Source organism: Eubalaena glacialis, chromosome 11, assembly GCF_028564815.1.
Source record: "Eubalaena glacialis isolate mEubGla1 chromosome 11, mEubGla1.1.hap2.+ XY, whole genome shotgun sequence".
Taxonomy (NCBI): Eukaryota; Metazoa; Chordata; class Mammalia; order Artiodactyla; family Balaenidae; genus Eubalaena; species Eubalaena glacialis.
The window spans coordinates 104,321,336-104,346,400 of NC_083726.1; the positions used below are offsets into that span (position 1 = coordinate 104,321,336).

General features: G+C 38.4%; 1 protein-coding gene across 2 annotated transcripts in view; it reads right to left on the minus strand.

The window, feature by feature from the left end:
* The window catches only part of PTPRO (protein tyrosine phosphatase receptor type O), a 244,928-nt gene that overhangs the window by 20,877 nt on the left and 198,986 nt on the right, over positions 1 to 25,065 (minus strand). Inside the window, exons 16-20 of one of the 2 annotated variants that reach the window (XM_061205026.1) lie at positions 23,066 to 23,134; positions 20,645 to 20,728; positions 15,298 to 15,333; positions 12,051 to 12,132; positions 2,316 to 2,406 (exon numbers count right to left, since the gene is read on the minus strand). In XM_061205026.1, the coding sequence (XP_061061009.1) occupies positions 2,316 to 2,406; positions 12,051 to 12,132; positions 15,298 to 15,333; positions 20,645 to 20,728; positions 23,066 to 23,134 (362 nt within the window). The remainder of the gene's footprint in view (positions 1 to 2,315; positions 2,407 to 12,050; positions 12,133 to 15,297; positions 15,334 to 20,644; positions 20,729 to 23,065; positions 23,135 to 25,065) is intronic. The other variant, XM_061205025.1, reaches the window with a different exon arrangement.

Consider the following 25,065-nt stretch of genomic DNA (forward strand, 5'->3'; position numbering starts at 1 on the left):
CGAGCCCTGGTCTGGGAAGATCCCACATGCCGCGGAGCAACTGGGCCCGTGAGCCACAACTACTGAGCCTGCGCGTCTGGAGCCTGTGTTCCGCAATAGGAGAGGCCGTGATAGTGAGAGACCCGCGCACCGCGATGAAGAGTGGCCCCCGCTTGCCGCAACTGGAGAAAGCCCTCGCACAGAAACGAAGATCCAACACAGCCAAAAGTAAATAAATAAATAAATAAATATTTTTAAAAAAAGAAAAAAGTCAGAGTGGAAGGGTGCAGTCACTATGGAGAACAGTACGGAGGTTCCTTAACAACTAAAAATAGAGTTACCATATGATCCTGCAATCCCACTCCTGGGCATATATCCAGAAAAATGAAAACTCTAATTCAAAAAGATACATGCACTCCAATGTTCATAGCAGCACTATTCCAAGACATGGAAGCAACCTAAGTGTCCATCAACATATGAATGGAAAAAGAAGATGTGGTATATGTACACAATGGAATATCACTCAGCCATAAAAAAGAATGAAATAATGCCATTTGTAGTAACATGGATGGACCTAGAGATTATTTTACTAAGTGAAGTAAGTCAGACAAAGACAAATATCATGTGATATCACTTATATGTAGAATCTAAAAAAAGAAAAATGATACAAGTGAACTTGTTTACAAAACAGAAACAGACTCACAGAAAGAAAACAAACTTATGGTTACCAAAGGGGAAATGGGTGGCGAGAGATAAATTAGGAGTTCGGGATTAACAGATATGAAACAAAACAAATGAACCAGAAAAAAAAAAAATCAGAGTGGAAGGAAGACTTGTCAAGACAATTCTGTACCCAATATCTGTACTCAGTACCAAGTCAAATCGGTCAGTGATAGGGTAGGTAGATAAAATTTATTTTAGCTTAATATTTTAGCCTATCTCAATCTTAGCTTCTGGTTTAAATAAATATATAAATATCTCCCCACCAATATTTCCTCCCCTCAGCCCTCCTGTCCTTGAAAGAGTGGTCTCCAGGTTTTTTGGGGATTGTGGAGAATATGCACAGGAACTAAAATATCTGGTAGGTTGCGTGTAAGGCCATAGAATGTAGCCTAAACACAGGATTTCCATTTCACTCAGGGACATCCAGAGAATTCACTACTTTTGGGAAGCCTCGAGAAGAGAAGATAGAGTTGATGGTCTTTTTGTAAATGGACTTCACATGAAAAAAGTAAATCCTGAAATGTGTACAGAAGTAAGGTGTTGTAATGAAAATACTACTTAATTTTGTCAAGAACCCTTTTAAAGGAGGGAGTTCTCTTTCTAGAGCTTTGTACTTTTCCCTTCTTTCCCAGCTCCCCCTAGAGTGTAGCAGAGAGGAAAGTTAAATCTATATTGGAATGTATTTTAATTGTCCTGTAAGTACTTTATATTACTTTTTCTTTGTTGCTTTTTAAAAAAAATTTTATTGGAGTATAGTTGATTTACAATGTTGTGTTAGTTTCTGCTGTACAGCAAAGTGAACCAGTTATACCTATACATATATTCACTCTTTTTTTTTTAGATTCTTTTCCCATATAGGCCATTACAGAGTACTGAGTTCCCTGTGCTATACAGCAGGTTATTATTTGTTATCTATTTTATATATAGTAGCGTGTATATGTCAGTCTCAATCTCCCAATTTATCCCTCCCCCCCTTATCCCTTGGTAACCATAAGTTTGTTTTCTACATCTGTGACTCTAGTTCTGTTTTGTAAATAAGTTCATTTGTACCCTATTTTTTAGATTCCACATGTAAGCGATATCATATGATATTTGTCTTTCTGTGTCTGACTTACTTCACTCAGTATGACAAGTTCTAGGTCCATTCATGTTACTGCAAATGGCATTATTTTGTTCTTTGAATGTTGCTTTTATTACAAAATGCTAAGGAATGGCAGAACTTGCCAGAAGTAAGAAAAGAGGTTTTTTCACACCTTGTACTCCCTTTCCATTTGCCTCCTTCCATTGTCAATGAATTGACTGAAAATAGGTTATGAGCACAGATTATCTTGTCCCTACTTTGGCTAATACTTTTTGATCTCCAAAAAGCCAAATGGTCGGTCTTTTCTGTTCAGATACAATTTATTTAAAAGCATAATTATTAAATTTTCCTACACATGACAGGATCTAATGACATCAAAGCACCAATGTGATCAATGCAATCACAGAGATGGCTTTGAAGATACAGACCGTTACTGGGTCTGGCCAGAGATTCCTGAAACTGATTAATCTTCAGTAACAGCCCTTCAGCCTTTGGAAGACATGAGTAGGATTGGCATTATTGACAATCTTACATGGTAGGATGTTTGTGTAGCGATTTTTACATCGGTTCAGTGGAAGGTCTGCAGCAAAGTGTGGAATATCCAGTCCAATCAACTTCAACTCCTGTAAATGACAGAGAATAGATTTGAGATTCCCATACATGGTATGGATTGCATTATTGTTCACATTGGTTTATTGCTCATACTGGATTATTCTTCACTTCCTGCCTGTAATAGAATGATCACAATTATCACACCCCCTTTGCTTTATGATGTCACAGTGGCTCCCTTTTGGGGCAGAGTGTACTTCCCCATCCTACTGTTGCCACCTTGCTTTTGGCCAATGAAATTGGGTAGAACTCACATCCAATCAGAAGCTTTAAATGTGTTTGCTCATCTTGGTTTGCTCTCTTGTGCTTCTGCCATCTGCTTGCAAAGAACATGCCCAGGAAAGCTACTGGTCCCAGGATGAGAAGACACATGGAACAGACCTGACTCTGACCCACAGCCTGAAGTAGAATGATCTCATTTGTCCCACAGAGCCACAAGTGAGAAAAATGTGTTGTAGGTCACTGAGATTTTGAGATCGTTTTTTATATAGTATTATTGCAGTAATAGCTGACTGATGTAATACATAAATACCTTGGATAGCTAAGTGATCATTTGAAGAAGGTAAGAATTATGTACTTTACACTCAGGGGTATGGAAAATTTGAAAACAGAAGTAGGTTTCAGATTTTTGGAGGTACAGGGTAACTGAAATTTATGCAGTTTGCATAAATATTTCCTATTCTATGAGGAATTGTAGGTATTTCTCCTGAAGGCGATGAGCTTTTGAGAAGGTAGAAAAGGAGAGAGTGAGGAACAAGAAGTAGGGCACATTCTCCACGTTACAAGATATAGGATTGACAGTCACTAAAATCTGGTAATCAAACCCCAAAATAAGGATGGCTCAGTAGTGGGTAGGCAAACCCTTGCATGAAAATAGGAATATCCAATTATCTGTTTGTGTGTATCATTACTCTTATAAATTCTATTATCAGAAGTTGCACTGATAAAGCAATTTTTATATAAACAGACAACAAACATACTTCAGAAAATCTTTGTTACTGGAAAAGGAGGTTTCTAAGCTTCTATGACATGCGTCTGATAGGAAACAGGGGTTGGAGTCAAGCCACCTGGATTTCTCCGGGGGCATCAATTATTCTGTGGTCTACATAAATGGTGCTCCTTGGAATTGTGCAGCGCATGACCAATGCAGCAAATCTCATACAAATCCGAGGGCAATATTAGTAAACAGTCTGTCTAACCATCTATGAATGGGGTTACATATATAGTATGCATTTTTCTATAAGACTATTAAGTGAACAAGTAGAGACACCACTTGCTGGAAATTTTATTTACTTGTATGGGATGCTATTCTTCATGATTCCTCCCAATTATTACCTTAAAGAATCATAAGCTGAAGGAATACTTCTCTGGGGGAAGAATTTTGGAGAGTCTTTGAAAGAGTTTTGAGGGAAGTTGTAGACATTTGATGATGTTTTGAGAGATTGAGCAGGGAATTTTTTTGGTGTTTGTGCCTTCAGTGTCTTGATTCAAGTGCCCATGCAAAGCAAATGTTGTAGACACCCAGTTCCTGGGACGTCTGCTACGTCCACATAGAAGTTCTTCGGTAGCTTAGTGTGTGTGTTTAATGGCATTGGAATGCAAGCTGCAGTCAACATGGATGAACTGATCTAATTGTCCAGATTTCTCTCTTCCTTTGATTTCTCATCACTGTTGGCTTTCCAAGCTCACAAAACTGCGAGCTCTTGGCCCAAGTCGAAGTCAATCTTAAGACCAACTATGCTGACTTTGATCTTCAGTTTACAAATTTAGAAGTATTTTTTCATCTTGGGCAAAACCTTTGCTTGCCAAATGTCCTTAAACAGAAGCTTGTCATTTTTCCTTTATAACTGTTTTTTCCATTTTAAAGGGTTGTCAAAGACTGATTATATTACTCTTACAAGAAACAAAATTTATTTTTAGCAAACTTCAACCAAATCAGTGTTATTTTTAGGTTAGCTCCTTTTGGCAGCTATAAGCTTACTTAAATGATGCTTCCATTGCTTAAAATATTTTGGAAATCTACCTCCTTTGGGGAGTGTCTTTATAGATAGTTTGTCAAAATATCTGGCTTATTTTGGTGGACCGCTTATAAACTGCAGGGTCTTGAAAAAGTATTTCAACTCTCATTAACATCAGTTTAATTTTCTGTAAGATAAGGCTAATAATTTTTCCATACCTCACTGGTGTATAGTGACTATCAAATGGAATGATTAAACTCAATAAATATTAATGCAGCACTATTGATCATGATTGTGAAATGCTTCCATTATGATTCTTTGTTTGTTTTGCTTTGCCTGGCTCCATAATTTCTCCCTCCTTTGCCATTTGTGCTAACTGAACAACTCTCCCCCCAAAACCCCCACTTTGAGGACAGACTGATAAGCCACAGGAAAAGGCCTCCAGTACAAAAAGAAACTGTGGAAACAGATTGAGGCTGAGAGCTGGAGCACATATGGAAGCTGACTAACTGATAGAACTTTAATTGTGTGTTGCCTCCCTGCTGTAAATGCCCTAAGTTGATAAGAGTGATTTAATTGGCTGAATACTGTAAATGTAAATTGCCAAAGTTAAATTGCAGCAAAGCAGGAATGGCATGTATACACAAAATGCCTTGCAATCTTTTGTAATTTAGCCTGTCACTAAGTGGAAAATCAAATACTAAGTTTCCAGCCCAGTAGCTGTGCAGTTATTTTTTTGCCAACCACATGGAAACTCCAGAGGCTTCAATCTTCATGAAGGCAAAGTATGAGGTGATGGCCTGAAACCAACATAAATCATTTTTGAATTTTCTTTTGCCAGTTTTGTTTCTAATATAATTGATCATTGTGGGGTTTTTTCTAGGTTACATAGTCATCCATAGTGTTGAATGATAATCCCTCCGAAGATATGTCCATGTCGGAACCCCCAGAACCTGTGAATATGATCTTACTAGGAAAAAAGAGTCTTTGCAGGTGTAATTAAGAATCATAAGATAAGATCATCCTGTATTATCTGGGTGGCCTCTAAATCTAATGACAAGTGTCCTTATAAAAGAGAGAAGAGGAGAAGCCATATGAGGATGAAGGCATTGATTAGAGCTATACAGCTATAAGTCAAAGATGCCCAGGGCCACCGGAAGAGGCAAAGAAGGATTCTCCCCTAGAGCTTTCAAAGGGGGAGCATGGCCTTGCTAACGCTTTAATTTTGGACATCTGGCCTCTAGAATTGTGAGAGAGTACATTTCTGTTGTTTTAAGTCACCAAGATTATGGTAATTTGTTGTGGCAGCCCCCTAGGAAACCGATATAGTCACTGAAGCCAATGGCAGTGTGTGTTGTTTGGCTGTGTTTGAAGCATACGGTCTTGAAAAGCAGGGCACAAACACATGCACTGAATGCCTGGGTTGCCATAACAAAATACCTTAGTCTGGGTGGATGAAACAGAAATATGTTCCTCATAGTTCTGGAAGCTAGGACATCCAAGAATCAGGTGCTGGCAAGGTAGGTTTCATTATGAGGCTTCTCTTGGTTTGTAGATGGCCACCGTCTTACTGTGTGCTCAGATGATCTCTTCTTTGTGTGTACATGGTGGGGTTGGGGAGAAGAGAGAGCAACGTCTCTAGTGTCTCTTCTTATGAGGGCAATAATTTCATCATGAGGGCCCCATCCTCATGACCTCATCTAACCCTAACCACTTCCCAAAGACCCCATCTCCAAATATACCATCACACTGGGGCTTGGACTTCAACATATGAATGTGGGAAGGTGGGGGATACCTTCGTTCCATAACATGTACCACATCTTCTCGGAAGAGCACAAGCTGTATTCCGGCTTTAGAGTCTGTAACAATGTCAACAGGTGATAAGCACTTGTTGTTTGCTTTCGGATGAGGTTGGACATTAGAATCAGATGAGATAGATGACTAGACTACGGGACAAGTCAGGAGAAACAATGTGACCTGTGTTGTTGACATAAGAGGTTCCATCTATGGCCAGTGAAAGGTCCAATGGGATTGGGCAATGGCTGGTTACTTTTCAGGTAAACGCAAAGGGAGAAGAAAGGATTTAGAACAAGGTATTTAGTGATGTTCTGTATTAGTTCCCTAGGGCTGTCATGACAAAGTGCCACAAACTGGGTGGCTTAACACGGGGGTCCCCAACCCCTGGGCCACGGACCGGTACCAGACCACGGCCTGCTAGGAACCGGGCCGCACAGCAGGAAGTGAGCGGCGGGCGAGCGAGTGAGCGAAGCTTCATCTGCCGCTCCGCATCGCTCACATTACCGCCTGAACCATCCCCACCCCCAGGCCGTGGAAAAATTGTCTTCCACGAAACCGGTCCCTGGTGCCAAAAAGGTTGGGGACTGCTGGCTTAACAGGAATTTATCGTCTTATAATAATGAAGGCTTGAAATCCGAAATCAAGGTGTCAGCAGGGACATATGCCCTCTGTAACCTACGGGGGCACACCTCTTCCTAGCTTCTGATGGTTTGTTGGCAATCCTTGGCTTTCCTTCACTTGCAGGTGCATGACTCCAATCTCTGCCTTTGTCATCACATGGGATTCTCTCTCTTTGTCTCTGTGTCTTCACATGGCTGTCTTTTCATAAGGACCCTAGACAGATTGGATTAAGAGCCCACCCTACTCCAGGATGACTTCATCTTAATTACATCTGCAATGACTCTATTTCCAAATAAGTTCACATTCTGAGGAACTATGCAATTAGGGCTCCGACACATCTTTTGGGCAACACAATTCAACCTAAAACAGGTACTCTGAAGGAAGAATGGGAAACTTGGACACCTGATGTAATACTGGGTAAGAAGGATGTCAACCTCAGGACAGTCTAGCAATAGCTAGTAGGGCCCTAGGCTCTAGGATGAGATTTAGGGGTAATGCTCCAATCACTAGACAAATTACTAGTACAGGCACTTGGAAACAGAGACCAAACCTAGGCAACGAGCAATGAGAGCAGAGGAAACTCAGGTCTGGGAAAAAAGTAAGACCCCTTCTGTAAGAACTGTTGGAGAGGGTGTGAGTTGACTTATTTCAGCAATGCTGCAGGTAGGTCTCCAGGGAACTGGACTGAAACACAAATAAAAACAGCTACAGTGACTTCCCTAGTGGTGCAGTGTTAAGAGTCTGCCTGCCAATGCAGGTTCGATCCCTGCTCCGGGAAGATCCCACATGCTGCGGAGCAGCTAAGCCCGTGAGCCACAACTCTTGAGCCCGCGTGCCACAACTACTGAAGCCCTCATGCCTCGAACCCATGTTCCACAACAAGAGAAGGCACTGCAATGAGAAGCCCACGCACTGCAGCGAAGAGTAGCCCCCACTCGCTGCAACTAGGGAAAGCCCATGCACAGCAACGAAGACCTAACACAGCCAAAAAAAGAATAAATAAATAAATAAATAGTTAAGGTTTTTTTTAAAAAAAACAACAGCTACAAATGGGAGCTACTACCAGAAATCAAAGATCATCTCCTATGAACTATGTGGCAAGTGATACAGTTTTGTTTTAACCTATGCAGCCACATCTCCAAACAAAGGTAGTGAGGGCTTTCCTAGCATCCTGATCAAACACAAAGTGCATAAATTAATGGCAAAATGAACAATACGTGCTATGTCTTATGGGATCTCAGATTCCAAGCTCTAAATTCTGGCTCTTTGAAACGTTCTCAACATGAGACAATAGAAATGAGAAATTGAATCTAATCCCCGGGTCCCAAACCTCCTTAAGAAAAGATGTATATTTTCATCAGAAGGATAATAAATCTTTCCAACAGATCTGAAATCAGATACAGAGTGAAAAAGGAATTTATTCAGTGAATGCAAATTAGCAACTCATGTAGCTTCATGTATGACTGGTACTGGTAATACATGTAAATCCAGACAGTTTCAATTTGCATGATGCTTATAAATGATATAATTTCTCAATATGAATGTGATCTTTCCATGTCAGTGTCAAAATGAATACAAGTATTAAGCATTAATAGAAACAGAACAAATAACTGGCCGATACTGAATTTAGCTAGCCCAATTGATTCAGCCATCTCTATACCCTCTTGGGGTCCCATTAGAGCAAGAAACATTTTTTTTTCTTAAGCCTCCATTAATTATCAAGTTCAAGAAAATTTGAGGGCTGCCATGTGAAAGGTTTGACATTCACCCTGAAGTCAGGTATGAAAGCACAATGGGTCTTTGAAAATAGATGGGGTTACTCTGGCACTGAACCTGAGGATGTGCGGTTGGGTGGAGTTGGAGGTTGGCAATTCCTGGGAGGCTGTCAAATGAAAAAGGAAGTGAGTCAGACCACTAGGTCACTGCTTAAGCAAATGTTAGTCCAAAACCTACAATCTGAGCCTGTGATTTAAAACAGACTTCTGGAGCGTAATTTGTATTTTCTCACCAGAGCAGAGATACAATATCAGGACTTGGCACCAAATAAATTACATATTTGACCAATGATGTTCTAAGAACAAAGGGATATGAAAAAATATCTTTAAAATAAATAAAAATTACTAAACATGTCTTCAAGTCTTGGTGTGATGGCTGATTTTATGAGTCAACTTGGCTACTCATAGTGCCAAGTTGCTTGGTCAAACATCAGTCTAGATGTTGGATGAAGGTATTTTTTTAGTTGTAATTAACATTTAAATCAGTAGACTTGAGAAAGCAGATTTCCTTCCATAATGTGAGTGGACCTCATCCACTCAGTTGAAGGCCTTAAAAGATTGAGGTCTCCTGAGGAGGAAGGAATTCTACTCCCAGATTGCCTTTGGGCTTGAGTGGCAACATCAGCTCGTCCCTGGGTACACTATGGATTTCAGACTTGCCAGCTGCCACAATTGTGTGAGCCAATTCCTTCAAATAAATCTCTCCATCTGTCTATCTATCTATCAGCTTCTATCTTCTATTGTATTATCATATATAGGATCTTCATATTATAAAATATAATTATATAATAATCATATAATATAATTCTATAGTAATATAATTAACATATATTATATATATGTATAAATGTGTGTGTGTATATATATATATAATGTGTATGTCTCCTATTGGTTCTGTTTCTCTAGAGAACCCTGACTAATATGTAAGAATTATAAAGCTTCGATGTAACCTTGTCCCCAATTTAGTCCAGTGTCTCTCCATGGAATACCACTGGCTTGGGACAATTCTTTGTTGTGTGGGACTGTCCCACTCATTGCAGAACACTTAACATCGTTCTCCTTTCCCCATTAAATACAACTCCCAAGCCATTACGATGACCACACACCCCCAAACTCCCCCTAGGGCACTGCCTGGTACAGGCCCAGCTGAGAACCACTCTGTGTTCAACTTACCCATTCTAGAGATGAAGAAACTGAGGTGATGAGAAACTGATATTTTCCAATATTAATTGGTGGCAAAACAGTAGTGAGGATCCAGGTTTTTGGACTCTCAGTTTGGTACATTCCTATCTGTGTTATAAATCCTATGAAATAAGCTTGAATGTGTTCATTTATACCTTGAATATATAGAGGCCCTCAGCCTCTATATTGTAAACTGAATATTTAGTCATAAAATTGACAATTCAACTTTTCACATTTTTGAAGCAACTGAAGCTCAGATCTAATCACTTATTGCTTGGTCCTCTCTTTGGGTATAATGCTCTCGGTCTCTGGTTCATCCACATGGTACCAATAAGAACTGTCCTGTTCTTCCGTAATTCTGCCCTCCCGGGCTGTGGACAGTGTGAGCAGACATCATGACCTATGCCAGCCAATCAGAATCCTCCCCTGTTATTTTTTAAACTACGAACAAGAAAGACAGTCAATGACTCCCTTTGGCAACCATAGGTGTGATACTCCAAGGCTGATTGTGGTCGCATTTTCCACTATGAGAAAGAGGTTGGTTTGCAGCCAAAGAAAGTGAGGCCAAGACAAAGAGAGAAGTAGAAATGAGAAATAAAACGAGGGGGTCTCTTCAGGGGTGTGGCCCCGGATTCCAGCCATTCCTGAGACTGAGCTGCTTCCCTGCTCTCCTCCTGGTTTAGCTACTCAACCTTTCCTTTGATTATATGAGATACCTTAGTTATCCTTTGAACAAATTCCCTTCTTCTTTGGTCTAAACTAGTTTGAATTGTATGTCTGTCATTCACAACTGAAAAAAGTATTTTCTTTTTACCAGAAAATGATTCACTGAATTTCTTTTTATAATGATGCAATTCAGAAGCACAGTAATAGTTACACTGGGGTTTGATGACATGAATTGGGAGTACTCCTAATCCTGCCAGGAAAGGCAATGACCCTGGCTGTTCCACCAAGGTCATATCATCTGGTAGGAATTAAGAGACCGTGGCTTCAACGAGATTGAAAGTGTATCTACAATATAATTTTCATCACCATTATCAGGATTATCTAGATATTTATTTTCTTCTGAGTTTGGGCTTATGTTTTCTTATAAAAAGCGTCCTCCTTTCATTGCTATACTCTTCTGAAATGCCATCCTCACCAAAAATCTCCATTTCAAATTGAGTTTCTGTTCTTCGAGCTATAGCATTTGGTGTAGCATTTATAATTTCTCATGCACCTGCGTACAATGGATGACTGAGCCAGGTTTTATGTGGCATTTCTCATGACACAGGTGATAGTTTGGAAGCTTTGTATTTAATAACGTATAAGATTCTTCTCATCCTTAAATTCCCTGTTAGAATGAATATCCATACCAGGATTCTTGCTGATTCTTGCAGAACAAAGCTGTCCTTGGCTGATGTGAGGAAAGAAGAAATGAATATGGATAATGAGGAGAAAGCAGCTACATTCTACAACCTGGTGTTTCACAGGAAAAGCAGCTAAGGTGCTTTTAAAAAATGACATAATTTAGAAAAGTCACTTTATCTTTCCCTTCTCCCTGGTCTCCCTGAGCCTCGCTGGAAGCCTGAAGAACGGGAGGTTATCCAGACTATGTTCTGAGCTGTGAAATGTGTGGGAAGAAAACCTGAGGACCAGTTGTATCCCTCACACTATTGAGATCCTAGACCCTTTTCCATCTACTCTGACACATGTTCTTGGAATCAAAGAAATATGCGTGCTTCAGAAAAAGATGTTGCCAATTTTGTTCTTCTTTTACACAAAGCATGTGTAACTCTCTTTCTCCAATTTCTCCAAGAAAAGAAAACAAAACCTCACAAAGACATGTGCAGTAGAATGCCAAGAGTCCTACAGCAAAAGAGACACCAGGCTCTTATATGCTCAGGAGACAAAGGGGTCCAATTCATCCACCATCCACCCTTACTGTGCCCTAAGTGGCATGAGAAACACACTAAAAATCCCCTGAAAGAGAAATTGTTCTGGATCTCAATCCTCAGCTTGCTTTCCCCCTGCACTTTCCATCCCCCTGGTTTTCAATGTTAGCATTGAAAACTTCTCCTGTTACCATGTTTGTTCACCCCAGTACCCCCAGTACCTGCATCTCCTCTCTTCTTTCTTTCATTCGTGCCACCCAAACCCTGACCTCCTAACTAAGGGTTGACATCCTGGCTCTGAACCAGCACATTAGGTACCCCCAAGCCCAATTACCATCCTGCCCATTATGAACCACACCACCAGCACTGCCTAGTGAGCAGGGAAATGACACTGGTACAAAGCTGCCAATTCCCCTGCCCACAGAGGGTAGGAAAAACTGTATTCACTCACCTCAAATTGAAGAGAAAATTTATAGTCAGAGTCTTTGGCCATATCCTTGATGTAGGCGTCAAAGTCATCCAGTTGCACCGGGCTTTGTCAAATACAAAGAAAGGTATGTTTTAAAAATCCTGTTGATAGGTGTCATATAGCGTTTAACACCATACTTCTCAAACATGAACAATTTTCTTGCAATTTTGTTCTTACTTCTCAGAGGTTAGCACTCTTTTTTTTTTTTTGGTTAAAGTTACCAGTCACTAATATATTATAATTAAAAAGAGAGCCCTATATATTAAACTTCCTTGAGGATAGGAGAAACCTCTAGATTTTTAATTGGCTTTTACTTTAGCAGTAAAATATTACATGTACACACACTCATACACTCACAGGTATATGTGTTGTTTCTAGAAAACTCCAGTTTATGGGAAAGAACAAAGGATTAGTCTGAAGACCTGTTTGAATTAGAGTTTTACTTTATTTACCTAACTCTTCTGAGATTTAACATGCTCATTGATGAAAAATCATAGTGATACCTACACCACAAGGTTGACACACAGTATGTTACAGATTACAGAAACATGTAAGTTTAAACAGCTTTACAAGTGTAAGGCATTGTGCTGCGCTGTCTTCCCGGAGCAAAGGCAGGGTCCTGGCAGGAAACATTTCTCCAGGGAGCTCCCAGAGCTCTCTCTCTCTCTCTCAGAGTTGCGTTCAGAGCCTTGCATATCAAAATGGTTCAGAAGGACAATCAAGTAACACATCTGAGTTTATGTTTCTGCATCAATAGCAGAAGTGCTCACCTTCTTCCTTGTTTTTTGGGTTTTTTTGAATAAGAATTCAGTTTTATTTCCTGTAGTTTTCTCTAGCTGTTTATCTCTTCTAGAGCCTACCTGTGCCAACTTGTTCCCTGAGCTTCTTCAGGATGCCGCACTGTCACCTAACCCAAGCCTTTCCACCTTGACAGGGTCCACAGAGTTGACCTTTCCCTTCATCTTGCTGCAAATTACTCAGCTTATATCATCTATCTGTGGTCTTATGCCCTATTAGCAAATACAAACTATATAATAGATATTTTTTCAAAGTTGTCGATTAGCTAATCTGATAGATTAATTTATGTTAAGATTTTAGTTGATTTTTAAGGGTATTATACCTCCCAGATAATACATTCAAATTTTAATGGTTTTACTTAATAATGATAACATGAATGACTTGTACCCTTAAAACACCCTAAATATTCTTATGAATTATCTTGCTTGGTTGATGGTTAAGGTAGACATGGACAACATTAACCCCATACTCCAGATGGAACTCCAGAGAGAGCCAAGGCTGAGACAGTCAAATGAGTAGTTCAAGATCTCAGGGCTACTAACCTGGAGAACCCTGGGTAGAACCAGGGAGAAGGACTCCTGGTTAAAAGCTTTTTCATTCGACTTTGCCATCCTTCCAAAAGAAACAGCTAAACGGGGGCGGGGTGGGGTGATCCTTCCCTGCTGTCTTTGAGCAGTGCATTGACCTTAAAGTTGGACTTAATTATTCTGGTTCTCATCTCATTAAGAGGAAAATGGGATTAGAAAAAGGGGGTTAGAAAAAGCAAAAGCAGGATGGAGAGGGGAAAGAGAGTCAGAGGAAGGACCCAGGAAGTAGAAGAATGAACATCAGGGAGAGGAGGAGAATGGTAAGGAGAAGAGAAAGAAAACTGGGAAGGGGCAGAGATCAATCAGTGGGACAAAGGTTTAGAGGGAGAGGAGGTGAGGAAAGGAGGGGAATGAAGGTAAGGGGCGAGGGGCAAGGGGAGCCAAGGAGCATGGTGGTGGCAGTGGGGGGGCATTTGGAGTGAAAGAGAAAAGGTAAAGAGAGAGTAAATGGAAAGATGGGAGGAGTCCCTCAAAAATGGCTTGTAGAAGCTTACCCACTGCTTGAAATCCAGATCCAATGTCATTTCTCCATAGTGTGTCTACTTTACAGACAAAGTTTACCATTCTCTACTTTTATCAATAAAAATATGCTAGAAACTGGAAAAAAAGAAAAAAGGCTTATAGAGAAGGAGGGAGGATGAGAAGGAAAATGAGAAGAGGGAAGGAGGAAGCTGGTTTGACTCTGGGTTTTGGCTTGTGGGCAGGTTCTACCATGTCTACACTCCGCTCAAACTTTGGTCCACATCCTGCTTCTCCTTCTCTCTGCTTGGGTCTTGGGCCCCCTTTTGGTCCCGAGACCCTGTCCTCTAACTGCTCTAGTCTATGCCTCTGTACTTCACTTAAAAACCCAACTAATAATTTTGGGCAAGAAAGTCTTTCTGTTTCTGTCTCATCATTCCTTCGGGCTGACAGCACCTCTCCTCTGCTTTGGCTGGTCTTGTCTCTCCTGCATCACTTGATATGTGCCAATAGAATCTGTACTGATTTGAAATAGATTTAGGAAAAAATTATTCTGTCATCTATATGTGCCAAAATATTATATGTCACTCAAAGCTGAAGAGAAATATTTTGCATCAATTTTTCTCTTGTATTATGTATTCCATTAGCACAGATACCATAGATCTGGCTGGGACCCCTAATTGCCTCCTTAATGAATTCACCAATATTCTATCCCAGGCAAGTATCAAGAATGAACTCTATTTATAGGAATGATCCACTCTTTATATGAAGAGTTTTTAACTAAAGGCCTGGAGGTGATACTCTAATTAGGCTTTTGAAATCAACTGATTGTTCATTTTCACCCATCAGAATTATAACTCTTGTGACTTAACAGTTCAGTAGATAAGTGAAACCACAGGTTAGCTAAAGTAATTATCCTTTTCTGTTTATTATAAAGATTTCCTGAGACAGCATTTATCCAAGTATTTGTTACAACATCAAATAGAGTAAAAAGCCTTTCCCTGCAATAAGCACGAAATTTGAAGATACAAAATGGCAAAGGTTTTTGTACTACTTTGATGTAGCTAAATATTAGATTCCTTATAGATTTAGAATAGTAGACTTCCTTCTGTAAGACTTATAATTCCTAACAACCCATTCTTTTTCAGATTTCACGTGGTGAGAATTTTCCTTATTCCTGACATGGTTTCCGTTGGTACACTTTCTTGGTGGTCACTGCCATCCATATGTGTAAACACACCTACGCATAATAGCTTAGCTATTTTAATATGCATTTGCCTCTTTCTTAAGCATCCCTTCTATTTAAAGACAGCAATCTTTTCAGTTTGGAAAGTGAAGATCATTATAAAGAATATTTTTAAATGAAATAGTAAGAAAAAACTTACTTAGTCAGTTTCCTCTTTTTTAAACCATTTTTACTCCTGTGAATTAAGAAAAGAGAGGCAAATTTATCTGGGCAAAAGAATTGATTAACATAATGATTAAACTTGAAGAGCTTTAAATAATTACATCAGGCACTGTTATTTTACTTAATTTTTATTAAACATACCTCAGGTTTGTTTAATTACTTCCCCTTAAATGAGAAGATAATGATAAAAATGCCAGATTCATGTTTTAAAACTCTGTTAGATTTCTGGAGCATACCTACACTTTATGTTTTAGATTTGCCAAAAAACTGAATTCTAGAAATATAATTTCTTGCTCCTGGTGATTAAGTTGTTGAAGCGCTTTGTAAATATATAGAAGCATTTCCTGTCTAAATACTCCAGATTCTACAGGCAAAAGGAAAGAATTGGGGAATAAAGGTGAGAACTGGTGGAGGGAGGATGGACATAATGGTTTTTCAATTAAGGAATAAAATAACCTTTTCGGACATTTTCATTGGGAATGTGAATTTGTGCTATCAGTGTTGTCATGTGTCTTATGTATTCTATTACGGCATTGTTCTTATTCAGTTTTGAACTAGTTTTTCAGCTATCTGAAGAACTATACCTATTACCTGCTTGTTCTTAATTCATTACTAGTCTGCAAGCTCAGACACATGTAATATCAATGTATGTTTCAGTTTATTATATTTTTAGGGTTTTTATTAAAAGGGGAATTGTTTTCTACCAACACATAAGATAACTGACCTAAGTTAGCTAATGCTAAGATAGTATCTGCTGAAGGGCTTCATTATTGTGTTTAGATTGTCTTATATGAATGATATTGATACATGATTGAGTGTGACCATTTTTATAAGTAATTTTCAAAGGTCTTGAAATATTGACGGAAACACCCAGACTTTCAGAACATAAACAATCGATAGTAAATAGCCAGTTGTGATCTGAGTACACTTATGTGCCAAAATATTTATTTATATTGAAAATTAGGAATGCTTGGGTACCCCCCTTTCTGGAAAGCCTTTGGCGGAATGAAGCACTACTTCCTCTGGGCTTTCATAGCACTTGGTTCATGAGTATTTCTTATGTGGTCTGACCATCAGCTGTATATGTGCTCCTTGCTAGACTGTCCTTTGTTCCCCAGAGCTGAGCACAGATAATGAAACACTAGCAGGTGGCCAATAAATGCTTATTTAATTGAATTGAAACAAAACACCTTTGTTATGTCATCCTCACAATTTTTTCTAATGATGCAATTAAGGATTTGATATTAGACTTGGGATCCTGAGGGATCCCACTGGGGAAATGGCACTTGTGGGTGGAGAGGAAGTAATGCAGCAAAGGAAATATCCATAAAGGCAAGTGGTGTTTCTGGTTTTCCTTTTCTAGTTTCAGATAGTTTTTATTTCTTCTCAATTCTGAGTGAAGACAATACATTTTAATAGTTCTTGTCCTATTTTTTCTCCCTCATCCTCTCTTGGTTTTCCATACTTGGGATTTAGAGGTAATAGACATTCTAGTTTTTACTTCACCTCTCCCTCATCCCCCCAAAAGACCACTGTCATGGTATACCTCTTGAATCATTCTTTTACTCTGCTCTTGTGATGCTAATTTAGTTAACGTTAGGAATCTTACATTTACTTCGCATAGTAGGAGCCCATTACTTTAGTGGTTGATGAAAACAGAATGTTAGCATAATAAGGAACAGTTCTGATAATGTCAGGAGGCTGCCAACATATTTTGTGATTCAGAGTGAAATTAAAAATAGAAAAACACAAAACCTTTCCAAACCCAAACAGACTTTAAGGGAAACTGGGAAGAAACAAATATATGTGGTAGGGTGACACTGAATAAATTCAGTGCTGAAATATTAAGTCGCTACTATTCCACAGCTGTGTGGAAACCTAATTCATGGAAGAGAGGCAGTATTTTTTTCTTTCAGTCTCATTCACTGATTGAATGAACCTTAAATATAATATGAAATTCTACCACATGTTTTGTAAGACCTCTTGTCTTAAGTGTATGTCTTCATGATTTGTGTACAACTTTCATTGTTCTGATTAGATTTTGCTGAATTCCCGAAGATTCCAAAGGGTTCTTGTATCTTAAGGCTGTGGTACAAAACAGGACTGAATTATGAGACTCCACAGCAACACTGATAGAATTTTCCCGCATTTTCAATTGTTGTGCTGATCCTAAGACTCAAATCAAGGGAAAATTCACTTTTAAACATGTAAGTTCAGGTTTTGCTAGCAATTTTCACTTTAACACTTTATGGAAAGAGCTCGTGTGTGTGCATGCCACAGTGAGCATTTTGGGTGATGCTGAAGACATCGTCTTATCATTGTGAAAGATTTTCTGAATAACTGATAAATAACACCCATCCGACATACAGTACATATGCATACAGGATGATGTGCTTCTTTTACTTTTTCTCTTTCACTTAGATTAGATTAGGTTCAAAACCCTAATGACATCAAGAAGTTAAGATGCATTCTTTATAAGTTCTTCATGGTTATGACCATCTTGGAAAGCCTGCCAGAATGAAATTCATTCCAAAGAGGAATACGAGGCAATGGCAGAGACATGGGGTTCACAATGGTTAAAAACAAACAAAAACTAAAACCAAAAACCGTAAAGTCAAAAACTTTAAATGACCACAATTTCCTAAGCATTACTTACTCTTTCATGAGCTAAACGAAAATCATCCCCACATCTTAAAAAAGGTCTTTAGAGTTATGTCATTCTCTGAATTGAACATACAACAAGAAGGGTAAAGCTCAGCAGTTTAAACTAAATATTGCATCATGCTTAAAATGCCAACTGCTGAGGATTTAGAACAGACAGATGAATGTGTGAATAGAGCATGAGGTGACCATGATAGCAAAAAAAGAGAGTAACAACACTGAATCCAGATAGAGCTGGTCCAATTGAGATGGTTTTCTTTGAACAGGAAATACAATCTGAGATCAATAAAGTCAGAAATCCTGGCAGAATACAATCTTGGGACTAAGCCAATGGGGCACGTAGGCTCCATATGGGTTCTGCCACCACCTGGGAAAAGGTTTGAGCAACCTATGAGGGAGAGAGGCTCTGGATTTCCACACAACCATCAGAGGCATCAGGTGGATTTTAGACAATCAACAGGAACATATCTTTCCAAGAAGTTGATAGTTTAGAGACAAAGCCGGGCAGTGTTAAGAAAGGAGAGTGTGGCTCTGTTTCTTGGGGTGGTTGTTAACAGCCGGGTGAAATATGAAGACAAACACATCTAGCGGAGGATTTTAAAAGACTATATAGCTAATGAAAGCAGGGGAGAATATCCACAACTTATTAGATGTAGAGAAAAGTAGCAAAGAGTAGGGAATTGGGGTGAATTTGTGAGAGTACTGATTGGACTTGAAGGAGCAGGGACCATGAATTTTACCTCTTTTATTTCTGGCAGAGCACAAGTCTAGGGCTGAAAACAGTTTATGTTCCATATCTTTTCATTGGTTAATATGTGTGTAGTTTACAAAAAGTGCAGAAAGCCTGGGGCTCTATGTTTTGCCTTCTCTTCTCACCTGGAGATAACCATTTTCAGTCTCAGGACCATTCTTCTAAAAACTCCTGCAGGGTTTTTTCCCCCCTAACTTGGGTCTCATGTTATTTGATCAGTACTATAAATAGCAGACCTTGAAGGAGTTGCTAGAATTCCAAAATATGTGTTCATCAGGGGGACCTACTAAGAAAGACATACAAACAAGCATAGGCCTGCCTGATATAAGCTTAAAACAAACTATGGAAAATGACAGAGAAAAGTCAGAGAATTAAGTAGGGAAAGGAATATAACATTATATGCATCTTTCTTTTGTTTTAATTGAGATCTGTGGAGGGTACGCTAACGGTATTGGCTACAAGTATTCTAATGACAGGTAGAATACTTGAGGATGATCAGTAGATGTTAAGTTCAAAGTAAATGTATGTTTTGAAAGTCAAGATGGAATTTCTGTGTATCATGTGATGTTAAATACTTAAAATATTGGTTGACCATGGGGAAGTCCTATACTGGAGACTTGTTATTAAGAATCAACTTAGAATAATGGTGAAGGGGTCCTCATCATCCAGTACATTCTTCTGAATTTATTGCTTATACATCAGTGCCTACCATATTTCGAAAGTTTTTCACCTAGCTCTCTTTTAAAGAAAATACAGATTCTGGTATTAACAATCTCCACTGTGAGAAAGTTCTTTTTTATTCTTTTCCCACTGCAACTCAAATTCTAACTTTGCCCACTGTATTTATTCTGTCTTCGGAGAAGCCGAAGAATGTTTGATCAATTGTCTTTTTGAATAGCTAACTCTCCGGATTGCTTTCAATCTTGAACTCTGCCCCCAACCCTCCATGAACTTTTTTTCCCCCAGTCCATGAACTACTTTTATTGCTTTTCTCTGAGTCCTTCTCAAGTTGTCCAGGTTTCTGGATCTGTCTGTACATAATTTAGTACCTAAACACCATGAACTAACACTTAAGGACAATGATTTTTTTTTCCTCTGGGAAACTGCTACCTTTTTACTTATGGCTCAGAAAAAGAAACAGCCCTTCTAGATACTTTAGTCTCAGAATTGAAAATGATTATTATTATATATAATAAAAACTGTAAAGGACACTCTTTGAGATTTGATTATTAAAATGATTTAAAAGTCAAGAAAATAAGAATTTAAAGGAGGCTGCTTTTTAGAGAGGAAAGAATAGATTTCAGAGACACTTGGGTTTAGAACCTGAATTTTCTATATAGTCATGTGATGTTAAGATAGTTAGTCTCCTTATACCTCTATTTCCACATCTGTAAAATGGTGCTGATAATACTCTCTGCAGAGGTGTGTGGACAATTAAATGAGAGGATTATACAAAGAGGCTTGCACACAGTCAGTTGTTTAATATTCACTGAGTGAGCATTATTATAAAAACACGAAGGCCCCAAATACATAGTATTCTGGGTTTCTCTACCTGATTGCATTTCTTCCTTCTTGGAAATAGGGAGCTAATCAATGGAAATGGTGAGAAAAATGAAAGGCATCATTTATAAAGATGAGAGGCCATGGACTGACTCAATGAAGAAACAAATAACTTAGCAATAAATGGAAGAAAAGCTTGCCAAGAACATCACAAGAAGAACATTCAATTGGGAAAACATTATAGTTAGCATCTGGGTACCATTAGCTGCTTTAATCCATTTCAATACATAATTAATAATTTTACATGCTTCAAACACATAAAATCATTAAAAAGGATTTTCCCTTTGGTTTACTTCTTGAAAGCTAACTTTTAAAGACTTTGTAAACAGTAAAAAAAAAAAAAATCACTTACCAAGGATTAATATAAAATGCCAAAAGATAATCAGTCCAAAGACATGAGGGTAGCAGGGTTAAGAAAGCAAATATACTCCTACGCCTGTGAGCATTAATAGATAACAGATGTAAAGACGAAAAAGTGGCAAGAGTTAGTAATACAAACTGTGAACAGAGATCAGTAAATTACCTACTGGGGTCAATTAAAATGACAAGCACGTTAATTACAATTAAATATTATTCCATTCTCTGAAATTTAAACGTGAGGACTTAAGTGCTATAATATTGCCAAAACCAGTTTTTTATTCACATCTTATTGTAATCAGACATATTTCTTTCAACTTGGTTTGTGTCAATTAGCCTGCTATTAGGTGATTACATTTTGCATTCAGTTAAATTCGGCTCTGAAATGCCTCATCAGTTATCTCGAGTCTTATTCTTGGGTATTACCCTTGCGATGCTTAAGCCTATTTTAAGAAATCTAACATCATTTGATAGCTAACAGCAGCTTGTGTATGGAATACAAATGGTTAGTTTGTGTATACTGATTTTGGTAAACAAGCTTTCAGGACAGATTCTTATAAAACTGCACTGTTACGTGTGACTTTCTATATTATTTTAAGTATAAATTAATACATCACTTCCAAAAAATAATCCTTAAAACAGAGGTATGGCACCCACGTATCATTCATTTAAAATAAGTAGCTCATCAGCTGCCTAGTTTCTAATCTTATACTCAGTTGAGTGGGAGCAAAATTATTTAGCTTCACATTAACACTAATGCAGACTGTTAATTTAAAATGCCTGGTTTGAATCAAATTTCAGATATTTAGACCACTTGCAAAATAGAACACTTATTAATGCAGATTTTAAAATAGTCTATGGTTGTATCTATAGTTATTCTGAGAATTAGGGGAAAAGTGATGTCACTGTGTCACTTTAGTTATTACAAAATCTCCACTGAGATACGTATTCTCAGTTAACGAGAAAATGCCAGTGTTGGCAAAACTGTCTTTGCCCAGAGCTGCAAGAGCATTTTCTTAATTTTATAGAAGTGTCCTGAAACGAATTCTCTTTTGCCCCAGTTCTCCCATAACTGGTCTCTCATAAATTCCGTAAATTGTGACCAGTTGTGTAGTTAGTCAATACGTAGCTCTCCTGAGTCACAAGTATGATGGGATCAATTCCTAGATGGGCCCCTCATCACTCCTCTGTGACTGGGCCTTTTTTAAGGGTAGGCCAGGCAAGAAACAAACATCAGTGAGTCAGTCTCTTAATCTTGGAAAAGGTGTTAATTACATTTGAACAAACCTAGAAATGTTTTCTAACTTTTTACCAGCAAGAGTTTATGGGTTTCTCTTGACAGTTGAATTAATCAGATTTGAATAGCAAAATTCCATTCTGGTTGAAGTTTTAGACTAGTACAACATATTGTCTGGTTAAAGAGAATCCTATTTCACCTAGATTTTTCAGCTAGAGTGGATCTCAACTAGTGTCCCACTTAGGGAAGTAGAATTTACAGTTTAAATAAGGCCATTCCTCCCTCATTAATTCCGCGGCTAAAATTTCCTGTCTCTACATATTTATTTCTGTCAGAGTAACCATTTTTGGGGAGTTAGGAAAACAGAAAAAAAAAATCACTTACTGAGGATTAACATGAAATGTATATATTTAAATGTGCTTTGCATGGTTGCTTGTGAAAGAAACAAACTAGATCACGTAAGCAGTGCTGGCTTCATATTAAGTGGTTAGTTAATCAGCAATTTTGTTGGGTATTAACTGCTCTGTATATTAATATATATGTTAATTCCCATGGATCGCTGTTAGCTATAACGTCAGCTAATTCAATCTCATGACAATGTTTTCTTAATTTTCAGAATACATCCTCCCTCCTTAATACTCAAGCATAAAGAAACATGAGGCTATGTTTCTCAGGGAACTTTCTTAGCTTTGATATTTATCTGCCTGTAAGTGTAAGAGCTGAGAGCCCTGGGCTGTATACTTCTGCTTGATTTTTGGACAGAAGGGGTAGCTCATATCCTCAGGCACTGAAATGTGAGTTTTAAATAGAGATGCTGCTCTGCCTCCCACTGTTTCCCTGGAGTCTCCCCTCCTGCCTTCAACCACACTTGTTCCATGAGGCTCCTGTATTTACCCTTCTTCAGCCCACTTGTGGGCAACTTGTACAACTGCGTCAGTCCTTTGTGTAATATAGTGAATACACAGCAGACTACCTCATTTTCTCTCCTTCTTACCTGAATTAAACTTACATATACTAATATGCTCTGTGAAGAAGATGTCACCTTGAAGTCCACTATCACCAAAATTATGAAAGGATAATCAGGCAAAACCATCTATCCCCCAGAGATAGTACAATCAAGTTTAGAGCACACATAGCATAGGCAAGCCATCTAGAGACTTGTTCTGAAACAATACTCACCAGTTGTATGGAAGCTTTCCATCCCGCTCTAAGGATGCAAAATTGACAAAAGTTCCTGCTCCACACTCCCTGTTGGAAAGGAACCACAAAATCAAGGTTAGTTCTTAACAGAGCACTCTTTACCTTGATATGAAAGAGAGTCTTTAATGGCTAATCATCACAGCATTAAATTTTAAAAAAGCTAATATAAGTTGCATGTATTCCTCTTTCTGATACAATGCAATATAGAAAAATAAAACAATTTTTCACAAGGGCACACACACCCAAATCAAGTTATTTGAAGCCAGAAGGATTCAGTTCACAACGCTTACCAAAGGGCACTCATGATCCTAACATAAATCGTTGAACTATGTGGGGTAGAATATTTTTTACAAAGCCTTCAATAGTAAGGTATAGAAACTCTCCTAGATAGACTAAGGGTTTTCCATTTTTAGCAAATACTTTTTGTTTTTATAGCATTTTGATTTCCTCTCTGTAATGATAGTGGATCAAACTGGATTGTTTTCTTCCTTCAAAATTTTCCCCTCATGTTGTGATGCCCATACTACTCATCACTTGAGAGGAAAAGAGTGATACGTACTGAAATAGATTGGCTTTTGCAGAGTCAGTAGAAAATACTGTTAAGTTTTTTTCCCCAGAAGTGGAGGAAAAAGGTCAATATAATTCTCATGCTTTCTCGACCTTTTGTTTAATATTATGCATAAATAACATAGCTCACTGGGGTGCATACATCTCATTTTTTCCCTCTATATGAAATTGATGGACTTATTCAGAATTGAAGCAGATATTTTGACATTGGCATAATGTGCTAATTACTTCAGTTATCTGCCTGTTCTAACTTGAGTGTTCTAAGGATAACGTTCTTCCTTGAAAAATACACTAACAGGGACTTCCCTGGTGGCGCAGTGGTTAAGAATCCGCCTGCCAATGCAGGGGACACGGGTTAGATCCCTGGTCCGGGAAGATCTTACATGCCGCGGAGCAACTAAGCCTGTGCGCCACAACTATTGAGCCTGAGCTCTAGAGCCTGCGAGCCACGACTAGTGAAGCCCGCGCGCCTAGAGCCTGTGCTCCGCAACACGAGAAGCCACCGAAATGAGAAGCCCGCGCACCGCAACAAAGAGTAGCCCCTGCTCGCCGCAACTACAGAAAGCCCGCGCGCAGCAATGAAGACCCAAAGCAGCCAAATATAAATAAATAAATAAATTTATTAAAAAAGAAAAATACACTAACATTTCATTATTTTGTGTTGTATGTATTATAAATTAGATATTAATCAATTAATTTTCCTATGTCAGTTTCCTGTATATGGCATTTATTTTACTCTCTAACTCAAGGGTTCTTAATCTGGGGTCCGAGGATAGAATTTAGGGCTCTATGAACATATGTGGAAAAAAAAGTACATCTTTATTTTCACAACTTGTAACTGAAATTTAACAATTATTTCAATTATTAAAGTAGGCAACCAGCCCCAATAACTTCATCAGCACTTGTGAGATTTGCTAATAGAAATTGAAGATATTTTTCTACAATAGACCTGCTGCAGATATTGAAATATTGTTCATCGTCATCACTCTGATGAAATTATGAGATTGCTTACTCTACTAAATATTGTTATCTAATGTGTTAATAAAGAAGCATATAACATTTGTTTTCTGAATCCTTTGATTACCATATGTTCATATAATTAATTACTTTTTTAATCCTATGTGTTTTATTTTATGCACTGAGAAAGAAAGCATTATTCTTGGAAGAAATCTACAGGCTTCATTAGACTGCCAGAGAGAATCATGCACAAAAAACGTTAAGAATCTCTGCTCTAATGACCAGCTGGCTGAAGTAGAATCGCTTCTCCTAAATATTTTGCTGTATGCATCGCAAGGATGTTCCTGCAATAATGCCATCATAAATACCACTACTTCCATTTCTACTTCTGTTACCACTCCCTCCACTATTACTATTATGAGCTAACATTTATTGCATGCTTCCTATGACACTAT